Genomic DNA, 11,172 nt, shown 5'->3' with positions numbered 1-11,172 from the left:
TTCTTGAGCATTTCTGCCTTTATTTGATGGATCAGTATTTTCCATTCATCACTTAACTAATCTGCTTATAGTCAAACCTGGATAGCAGTGATGCATAGACAGAGTAGTAATTAAAATAAAGCTCATGCAGATGTCAATATAATAAAACACTCTTTGAAATTATATTAACTAGACACTTCAGGAACTTCAGAAATAAAAACCATCCTTTGCCATTTATGTTTATGTTCTTTCGCCCAATTGTAGAGACTATGACAATATACAAAAATGCAAACAGATAATAATTGACATGATTTTAAGATTTGAATAGTAGTAAATAGTTAACAAATATGCCTTCAGTTCTTAAAAAAGCTGATAACTTCTGACAATGTACTCTATGTTTATTAACCTTCAGCTGCAAAATGTCACATATTTGGTTTTATTATGAAATCTCCAATGTAAATGTAAATGAAGGGAAAACTTATCCCGTCTACAAGTTCTGCTTTACCTCTATGGAAAGTATTTGCAGAAGTCTTCACCAACTTAAATAAATGAAGTGATCACAGTTGTGTACATAACAGTCAAATCCCCTGTAATTTTAATGACTCACTGACTCTCCACATTTATTAGTTAAAGACATAATCTACTATCAAATCTCAAATAAAAGTCAGTGAATGTGATTGTTTGATTTGTGGATAAATATGTGAAAACTACTATCTTGATTTTAAACCAGGTTGTAGTTGTATTCAATCACTCACATATTGTACATTTCATCCAGACTTTGAATAGCTTGTTCTTTAGTGTATAGTGCCCAAGCATCAAGAATTTTACTACGATCTCCAAATTTTAATTTATAGTGATTTTCCAGTTCAGTTCGAAATTTAGACACAAACCATTTCCAGTATGTCAGATTAGACCCATCAGGAGTAATGCTCCAATCCTCAAACCCTTTTCCAGCAGTTCGGTACAGTTTATATGGAATGAGCTCTTCTGAATCACCACGAGGGTAAAATCTTCTATCACTCGAAACATTTGTTGTGCAGAATTCAACACACAGTTCCACTGAGTTTCTGTAGTGCACACCATTGACTGAAGTTGACCGATGAAAAAGGACACTGTGATCCTCAGGACTGTGATCTTTTATCGTATTGGTACAAACTGCTGAACAGAATGGACACTTGACCCAGCAGCAGTTACTCAGTTGATCAATGAGGATTTTATGAGGTTTCTCCCTGAATTCCTCATGTCCAGGGGGGATGTTGCTTATCTTAAGACCTTTTTCTATCTCTTCTTTAAAAAAGTCAAAATTGTTTATGTCACTGAAGTTCTGAGAACAGATGGTCTCAAATGTCAGATCATTTTTTAGCAAACTGGAAAACTGCTGCAGCCACATGTCTATGTCTCCTCCATTGGTTTTGACTTTGTCTGTTGCTGTAAATAAAGCTTGACTCACTAGTTTACACATGTCTTCAACATTTTTCTTGAGTATATTCAGAGCTTTATCTTTATGATCCGTGAAGATGTATTTGTTTACTTCCTCTTTTATAAAAGTCTCCACATGTTTCCTTGGGTGGTGGATGTAGGTGATGAAACCATCAAAATCCTTTTTCTCTGCCAGTGATTTCAACACATGTTTCTCCAAGTTCAGTCTGTTCCCATTGAATGCTGGGAAATTGCTCCTCATCTCTCCAGCCAGATCAATGGCAGCCATGTTACAAGCAGCCTTAACAATGGAAACCTTCAGTTTTTCACAGATTAGTTCTGCGAACACAACAGCAGATGAGCTTCCTTTGCAGAAACTTCTGAAAATGTTGTAATATTGTGTTTTCTTGCTTTCTAAATAAGTGACAGCATCATTGTTCATTTTGTATTTTTTGTGAGACTCTGAAAGCCAACTATCAGCTCTGTGAAACACATACAGTAAGAGATCAACTGTAAACTCCTTTTTCAGTGAGTATTTCCATTTTGAATCGAATTCTGTCACTTCCTTTTTTACACTTTTGGCCATTTCTAGTAAGTAAGTTGGACTGTAGCCTCTTGTGGCGACAGGTTTGCTCTTGATTGCATTGATGCACTGTGCTTCAACATTTTCAGTCAGAGATCTAATCAGTTGTTGGTCTTCATGCTGAAGAGATGTCATGTATTTTTTTAGTTGGGCGTAATATTGTTTTGCCAAACTTTTGATTTGAGATTGTTGGCTGGTGTCACAGTGAACTTGGTGCTTGGTGAAGGACACATAATCACTGTAATCTCCAATACTTGATATGTTTCTGTATCTCCGACTGCTTCTGGATTCACTTACATAAGTCCATTCAATACCAAGCTCTTTAAGAACATTAAACTGATCTTCTTCCAACTTGATGTCCTCAATAGGTTTTGTATCTGCAGTTAGTTCATTAACCCAGTGACTCCAAACAGACTTGAACTGCTTTTCAAGTTCCTCTTCATCTTTGACCTTGTCTTTTAACTGATGAGCGAGTTCTTTGCTCTTTTGTAGCAGATTCCTCTCAAACTCTGTCTTCTGAGCATCTAGTTTTTTACAAACCTTCTTCTGCTGAAGAACTTCCTCCAGTTTTCTTTTTGCTCCTTTCACCAGTTCATCATGAAACTCCTTAATTTTTTGTTCAAATCGGCCTCGCCACTGAACCAGCGTTTCTTTTTCTCTTTTATCTTCAAAGTATGTTGTCAAATTATTTCTGATTTCTTCATATGTTTTACTCATTTCTTTGTTTAGAAAACTGACTTCAACTTTGTCAATGTCTCCATTTTCAACTCTGGTATGAAGCTGGTTTTCAATGGTCAACATGTTGCTCCTCAGGTTCCAGGTCCAGTTCCCGTACTGGACCTCCAGTTTTCTGTACACAGCAATTTCCAGTGTGTTTTTGAAGCTGAAGACAAAGTGTTCATTCATCAGGGCATTCCACAGGTCCTGGATTTTGGTTTTGAAGTGTGAGAGAGTCATCCCAGCAGACTGTGAAGCTTTAGAGAGGATGAAGTTCTTCAGATCTTGGATGCTCTCACTGTAACCTGGATTTGGAGGAGCCATAGGTGGACTTCCCTCCCACAGTTGGGCAAAGTATTTCACATCTTTCTGCACATCAAATGCAATGACATCACTGAAACACTCAGCACCACAAACCTCCTCTTTGGCTGCAAGCTTTGTCATCTGGTCCAGTTTTTCCTGCAGGCGTCTCTTTCCATCCATGTTTTTCTCTGCAGCTGCAATATCTGTAACATTCTGGTGAACAAACACACAACTTGGAGAAAGTTTCACTTTCTTCATCCTCATAAAGGCCTGAACAACAATCTGCAGAACATCCTGCATGTCAGCTGGATTCTCTCCAAAGATGTTGATCAGTGTCATGTTTCCCAGACCAACAACAAATGTTGCCAGTTCATTGTCGTGGTGAAGAGTGGTGTTACCTGCCAGCTCAAGAGCACGCAGTCCTTCAGTGTCCACCACTAGAACATAGTCAAACTGAAAGTCTTTCTTCATCTCCTCTGACACTTTGACCAGCTGCATGAAGGCTCCCTTGGTGCACCTGCCAGCACTCACTGCAAACTGCAACCCAAACATGGCATTCAGCATTGTTGATTTTCCACTGCTTTGTACGCCCAAAACTGACAACACAAAAACTCTCTGGTCGCCCAGTTTCCTGATGACTTCATCTAAAAGACTGGAGATCCATGTTAAAGGCACATGACCTGCATCACCATCCATCAGCTCCATCGGGTGTCCTGATATCATCAGCTCTGCAGCCAGCTCAGGGTATTTAGACCAGTCAGTCTGATTCAGAGCTTTATGGGCTTCATAGATTTGTCCCATTTCTCTGAAGATGTGCTCCAAGCCAAAAGTTGCTGACTGCAGTTTGTTTGATATTTCTTCAAGTTCACTCTGTTTGAATTTTAACAGGTCAGATTTGTCATGTTTCTTCTTCAGATCCAAGACCTCAGACCACTTTTCATCATAGTATTGGAGAATTGAAGACAGATCGTCTGTGGAGAGAGCATCTATTAAGATCTGAGTCCATTTCAGAAAATACTGTTTCTCTGTTGTTGGCAGTGATGAGAGGTTTTCATTGAACAATTTCATCAGTTCACTACAGGAAGCAGTGCATTGATCTTGTCTTATTTTCTCCAGTTCCTTTTCCTTTTTACATTTCTCCTCCTCGATGTTTCCTTTGAGGTGATATAGTTCTTTATTTATTCTGCACCACTTATGCCACAGTTCACCTTGACATGGGAGGAATTGATCTTTGATCTTTGAAACATCCATCCCCTGAAGCAAATTCACTATATTCAATGCAGCAGATTTTCCTTTTTGACAGACTTTGTCATCTTCATCTACTCTGATTTCAGAGACATCAGCCATGGTTTCAAGCTGAAAGGATTGATGTGGTCCAGACAAAATCTCTCTAATGATTCTCTTCAGGTTTTCAGAAACATCTGCCTGGCTCCTGTCTTTTAGACCGATTCTGTATTTCCCTTCCTTCATCTGCACTGCACCACAATCATTATCAGTTATGAGACAAATCAGAGGCTTTGGAGACTTCAAAAGGTCTGAGATAACTGCCCAACTTTTGTCACCTTTTTCCAGAGTTGGTAATAGAACAACATTGACTGAAGACTTCTCGGTCAGTATGTCACGCTGTTTCTCAATCAACAGAGCATCACCATGAAGATTACAGAAGGCAGTGCAGTCAGTGAAGTTGTCATTGGGTTTTCCAGCAGGACAGTACCAGGCAATCTCTGCTACACCGTCCATCAAATGGTGAGATTTGGTGCTACCTGGACAGTTTCTGTGGAAGAAGGTGCTGTGACGGTCGTTGATCAAAGTGTTCATCAGCTGAGATTTAGACACTGACAGTGAACCCAGGCGGAAAAATGACACCATGGGTGTCTCAGCTTTGTAGATGGGCATATTCTTCATGGTAACAATGTTAGAATTATCTTTGGTTTGAGTTATCTTCCATGTTTTTATAATTTGTCTGAATGTCCACAGAGGACATTCAATGTCCATTGTGACTGGGTCAGGAACAAGCAAAGGTAAAGCGTACTGACACTGGGATAGTTTTGTAACCATGTTCTGCTTAAGAAAGCTGTCTGAGCAGTGATAAACTGCCATTTGAACGTCCATTGGATGAACATGAGTCTGTTTTGAGTGATCAGAGTCAACACTGCTGCTGAAAAGAGCATCAAAGTCATTGTCTTCTGTGTCACTAATTTCAAGCACAGGAACAGTCTGTGATTGGCTCATCTCAGCCCTGATTTGTTTTACAGGAATATATCTGGCTCTGTAGTCTAACATCATCAACCTCTGAAGAAAAGTATGAGCAAGATCTTTCTCATATGTCTCATGGTCCTGTTCTACAGCTGGACTTATTTTAAGAAAATCTGCTAGAGACAACGTTAGATCAAGTTTGTCTTGAAGGTGAAGTCTGACATATAGCGACTTTGTTTGTCTTTGAAATTGATTCCTCATGTTGATCTCGTCTGAAATCTTCCCTGAATCCTGTAGGCAAGTAAATAAACCCAGTTTATCAGTGATGATAAAGTAAATAGTCCTTAAATATTGTGAAATGAATTTAGAGTTTCTGACCTTATTCTTGTTTCCATCCATTTGCATATCTATGGCTCCTGTAGGACAATAATCAACCAGATCAACGTACTACAGCCTATAAATAAATGACTTTATTTTTTATCTTTTATTTTTTACGATTGTTACCTTTCTCATAGGTTGCAGATAGCACAGACTCAAATTCAGACTCCAGTTTTTTGATGTCATCATTCTTCTCTGTATGGTCAGTACCACCAGGCTCATTCAGAGAATCACACTAAGAAAAAGGTGATTTTATAAACATTTAGTTCCCCTCGTTAAATCATCCAAAATTAAAATTGTTTTTAGTAATAGCGATGACAAGAAAAACTAAACAAAATAAATCAACACAACAAACGTTTTAACTTTTTATTTTGATTAGATGTTTAAAACCTAAACTGGCTAACGTCAAAACAATGTAGGTACTTCATCTTTTCCTTTCAGCTGTTCCCTTTCAGGTGTCTCCACAGTAAATGATGTGCCTCCATCTAACCCTGTCCTCTGCATCCTCTTCTCTCACACCAACTAACTTCATGTCCTCTCTCACTACATCCATAAATGTCCTCTTTGGTCTTCCTCTAGACCTCCTGCCTGGCAGCTCCAACCTCAGCATCCTTCTACCGATATATTCACAGTTTCTCCTCTGAACATGTTCAAACCACCTCAATCTGGCCTCTCTGACTTTATCTCCAACACATCTAACATGATCTGTCCCTCTGATGTCCTCATTCCTGATACTGTCCATCCTCGTCACTCCCAAATAGAACCTCAACATCTTAAGCTCTGCTACCTCCAGCTCTGCCTCCTGTCTTTTCTTCAGTGCCACTGTCTCTAAGCTGAACAACATCTCTGGTCTCACCACCGTCTTGAACACCTTTCCTTTCATTCTCTTTTAACACACAACACAACTGACACTTTTCTCCACCTGTTCCAACCTGCCTGCACTCGCCTCTTCACCTCTTTTCCACACTCTCCGTTGCTCTGAACCGTTGACCCTAAGTACTTAAAGTCCTGCACCTTCTTCACCTCTGCTCCCTGTAACCTCACTGTTCCACCTGGGTCCCTCTCATTGACACACATGTATTCTGTCTTGCTGCGGCTAAGCTTCATTCCTCTGTTTTCCAGAGCAGACCTCCACCTCTCTAGATTTTCCTCCACCTGCTCCCTGCTCTCGCCACAGATCAAACTATAAGTACAATTGTTTCAAAAAACACATTTTTTGCTAAAATAACCAAAGAAAAGAAAACAAATAAAGGTGAAGAATTTAGCCCCTCTTTACTGCATGATGGATGCTAATGGTACTGTGTAAATGGTACATTTACAATAGTGTGTAGACTTGAAATGTAAACTATAGAAATACTTTATTCAGTATTTCTGCACTAGCTTCCAGTAGCTGTCTGTATCAGGTTCAAAGTTCTGAGTGGTCAACTCAACGGCACCGTCCTACCTGTTGTAACCACACTCATTTAGGTGTATAACCCATCTCCTGTCCATGCCAGCAAACATTGTCTGGTCTGGTGGTCTCTACACCAAACAGCGTGGATTCCAACCAAAACTCATCGTGGTCCCATGAAGGTGGAATAGCTACATACCTCTCCCCACTGCCAATATTTTAAAAATTATTGAAGACAAAACTCTATGCTCTGGGTCACATAAGGTGAAAGGAAAATTAACCTTTTCAAAGGTTTCTTAAAGTCACCCAATGTCAAATGTGTATATGTGCACTGTATGGAGAATTTTTGTAATTTAAGATTTAAGGAAAGATTCTCTGTCTATGTCAAAAGTGAAAATATTTACCTTTACCTTCATTTCAGGGACACTCTTCTCCAAATTCACTGCAGTCATGTAAAAAAAGCAGATTAGATACTATATAGGATCCACCTAATTATATTTGGTTAGTACAAACAGTAGAATATTTTAAAAGATTTAAATTACCTTTTACATTTGTCATTGATGGTATAAGAGGTTCGATTTCAGACTCTTCTCTTTCTTTAGCTGCTGGGATTTCATTGTTGTAAAGAAAAGTATGCGCGAGGTCTGTTTCAGATGTCTCATGGTCCTTTTTCATGGGTGGACCTGTCTGAAGACGATCTGGTGGAGACAGCTTCTGTTGTTGCATGTGAAGTTTGCGAAGCACTGATTTAGAATCTTCATCACACTGGTTCCTGTCCTCTTTGGTAATATTCACTGAAAGCTGTAAATAGGTAAATGAACATGTGGTGTATGTAAAATACAGTTAGTAGCCTTTAAGACCTGGTAAATACATTTTGAGTTTCTGACCTTGTTCTTGTTTCCACTTGTATCCATATCTATGCCACCTGCAGGACAACAATGGACAGACGGCCAGATGAATGTGGTATTCAACCAATAACATTGTCTAATGTTAAAAGCCTACTTTTGGGTATTTTTGACAGTTTTGTTATATTGTACAATGATGTCATTTATTAACAATGTTACCTTTCTCACAGGTTGCAGATGGTAGAGACCTGATTTCAGACTCATGTACTGTGCTGTCCTCATTCTTCTCGGAGTGTTTAGTACCACTAGCCTCATTCAGTGGATCACACTAAGAAAAATGTAAATGATATAACCTTTAGTTCACCGGGATAGAGCATTTAGGATTTAGAAAGCTTTCAGTGATAAACTGAGAAAACAACAAAATAACACTCAACATCAATAACACACAGTGATTCACTAATTGAGTAAAAAAATACTAAAAGCAAAACCAAAATAATTTGTATAGTTTTCAAAATTTTTTAAATTTTGCTAAGAGTTATTTGACATAACTCAGAAAAATGTATGTACAGTGAATTTAGAAAACAAATGCTGCTCCAATAACATAAATAACAAATAAATATAATAAAATCTTACCTTATTCTCGATTTTATCTGTATTTTCCATCTCTTTTTCTGTAGGATAAAATAAGAAAAAAATGTTTAAACGTCCCTAATCTTACCATCTTCAACATTTAAATGTTAAACAGTTTTGTCACCATTAGAAATGTTGTGGACCTTTGATTTATTGATAGTTGTTTTATAATCTTTTCTGTAAGACCAAAAAGATTCATACTTTTTGCTGGTTGGCCATATAAAGATACCCCAAAGGATTGTGGTAAAAATGCAACCACAAGGGGCACAAGCCAGTGTCTTTTTGTGCCAGTTCTAAGACTGGATAAATGCAGAGGGTTGTCAGGAAGGGGATCCAACATAAAATACATGCCAAATTAAACATGTGAATCCTGACTTTTGTTGTGCGATGAAAGAGTATCAGTGAGAATGAAAGGAAAGGTGTTCAAGACGGTGGTGAGACCAGAGATGTTGTTCGGCTTAGAGACAGTGGCACAGAAGAAAGGAAGCAGAGCTTTGGTGACCCCTGAAAGAGAACAGCTCAGGTTGGATCGCAGGACCTAAAATCAAACATGAATACGCAAGCTAGTAAGCATCTAGGCTCCAGTGTGAGTGTGAATAGTTGTCTGTGTATGTGTCTCTGTGTTGGGCCCTGAGATAGACTGGACAATTGTCCAGTCCTGAAGCGGGTGAGAGGCTCCACTTTAAATTACAACCCTCATTTGCTGTACCTACTGTATAAAAACAGATAACAAAGGGGTTTAGATATATTAATATTTTTAGAAAATAAACACCAATAATGCTTTTATTTTTATTGCCTCAAAAACAATTTAAATTAGTTGAACTTTAATATTCTAAACAACTTATTGATAAATAATTAAATACAACATTATAGGTGTGATACGTACATCATTGTTACTAATATGTACACAGTAAGTCCGCTTTACCCTGTAGGTCACAGGCTGAAATCTAAAGCATTACTGTTTTATGTTAATAATTCTGTTAATTAATAAATTATGAATTATCGTTAATGTTATTTAAAATTACCTTTGTCATTGGCTGCAGCCATTAAAGACTTGGCTTGACACCCTCCTCTTGTATTTTCATTATTGGTCTCTGGATCTTGAACATCACCAGTTTTATTCACTGAATCAGACTAAAAAAAAAGATTTATTTAATAACTTAGATAAGATATACTGAGATTATCATCTGTTTTCAGATGGAAACCTGAACCCATTCAAGCAACTCACTGAAAATACAAAAAGTGAAGAACTGGTGAAGAAGTTGGTGAAGAACTGGTACTACAAATAAATGCAGATGTAAAGATGATGATGACTTAAGGTACATGTTAAAACTATTTGCCATTACCTCTGCTGCACAATTTCTGCGTGAACAACAGCAGCATAACCAAGAGAAACACCGGGAACCTAAGAAACAACACTTTGTTAGCAAACCATGTTTTATACATGAAGTCATATTTTCAAAACCCTAGATTACCTTTCTTTTTTGACATGGACTTGGTTTTAGGCTTTCCCCACCTTCCAGCTTCACTATTCTTTTTCCTTTTCATCTTATCTGTTCATATTTACAGAATATGAGGTTACTCAGCAAATTCAACAATACACAAATAGTACAATTACACCTGACCATTCAAGTTAAATTTGTATTTTAAATAGTAAATGAAAGCATATAAGACATTTTGGCCATTGTGAAGGTTCTTAATGGTTTCAAATATTTAAATTATTATCATTGCTTCAAGAGGCTATTGTCTATATAATCATCAGATTTGAAATCTGTATTAAAATTTACTAACTCACCTTCTGTTATGTGTATCTGTAGCTCTGGCTGGTCAGTGTCACTGCAACTGCATTATCATTCTTGCATCGCAGAAAACTATATTTATAGGCCACCTCCTCACAAACTCCTCCCACCTGCTGTCAACATAGCTGTTATAATAACTATAAAGAGGTGTGAAAGTGAAAATGTACATTAGATTCAAGTCAGTAAATGGAAAAAGTAAAAGAGTTCTGTTTCCCAGAAACCTGATGTCCAAGATTTTCAGCCCGAAGTTTTTTTCCTTTCGATTTGACAGATTTCCTTGTGTGCAAAGTTCATTTGCGACGACTGCTCTCTGTGCTCCACAGACTTTTTTGCGCTGGCTTTTATGTGGTTTTGAAAGTTTGGGGGTGGGGTTGTAGCAGTGACTTCTATTGGCTGATGAGCTGTGGGCAGGAAGGAGGAGACCGATGCAGGCTTCCTCTCTGGGGTCCAACACCGCTGCTTTCAGGACTGGACAGAACAGCTATGGAAGAAGACGTCATTGACTCTTAACTTGTTCTAAAGTTACCACACAATGGTAATGGCAACCACCTTGTCTCCCTGCTTTGCTTTACTCATCTCTCTGGCTCCTTATCTCCTTGGCTTTCTTCCTCCAGGCATCGGCCATCTACCCCCGGCAACTCACTGCTCCATCGCTCCACCTGCACCGGGATCCCAAGTCCGTCCACCTCCTGTGGACATTCCATCACTCCCGTCCTTTACCATGCAATGCTTATAAAATAAATAGCCTTTTTACCAATACACCCACTCTTTTCAGTCTCTTGCTATTTGTCCACTCAAAACCACACTAGACTCTGGAAGTGTGACACTATCCAGTGATGGCTTTAGCACCTGTATGATGATTGTGGATAATAGGATTCATTTAGCAAATGATTAAAGTTATCCTTTAAGTGCCTGGGAAATAAATACTATCTG

General features: G+C 38.4%; 1 protein-coding gene across 2 annotated transcripts; it reads right to left on the bottom strand.

Annotated features, from left to right (window-relative positions):
- Positions 1–10,470, bottom strand: LOC137099577 (interferon-induced very large GTPase 1-like). 2 transcript variants are annotated; one of them, XM_067476595.1, is made up of 12 exons: positions 10,236–10,470; positions 9,916–9,993; positions 9,787–9,845; positions 9,466–9,574; positions 8,444–8,481; positions 8,030–8,138; positions 7,853–7,890; positions 7,508–7,766; positions 7,370–7,407; positions 5,702–5,810; positions 5,576–5,613; positions 1–5,488 (listed from the first exon to the last, which is right to left on the bottom strand). In XM_067476595.1, exons 2-12 carry the CDS (start codon positions 9,986–9,988, stop codon positions 731–733), a joined length of 5,628 nt encoding a protein of 1,875 aa, XP_067332696.1. In that variant the 5' UTR covers positions 9,989–9,993; positions 10,236–10,470; the 3' UTR covers positions 1–730. The 2 variants fall into 2 exon arrangements, with proteins under 2 accessions (XP_067332696.1, XP_067332697.1); XM_067476596.1 differs by lacking the exon at positions 10,236–10,470 and having other exon boundaries at positions 7,376–7,407; positions 9,916–10,119.
- Between the last annotated feature and the right edge of the window lie 702 nt (positions 10,471–11,172).

The sequence above is a fragment of the Channa argus genome, chromosome 15 (assembly GCF_033026475.1).
Source record: "Channa argus isolate prfri chromosome 15, Channa argus male v1.0, whole genome shotgun sequence".
NCBI classification, from domain to species: Eukaryota; Metazoa; Chordata; class Actinopteri; order Anabantiformes; family Channidae; genus Channa; species Channa argus.
Note: the sequence above shows the minus strand (reverse complement) of the source record. Positions and strands in the feature narration are given on the sequence as shown.

Excerpts from the sequence above, each read along its gene's own strand:
- LOC137099577 (XM_067476595.1), bottom strand. The coding sequence starts at position 9,988 with ATGAAAAGGAAAAAGAATAGTGAAGCTGGAAGGTGGGGAAAGCCTAAA. Across the intron at positions 9,846-9,915 it reads GTCCATGTCAAAAAAGAAAG|GTTCCCGGTGTTTCTCTTGG; the intron begins GTAATCTAGGGT and ends GTTGTTTCTTAG. Across the intron at positions 7,767-7,852 it reads CAAGTGGAAACAAGAACAAG|CTTTCAGTGAATATTACCAA; the intron begins GTCAGAAACTCA and ends ACCTATTTACAG.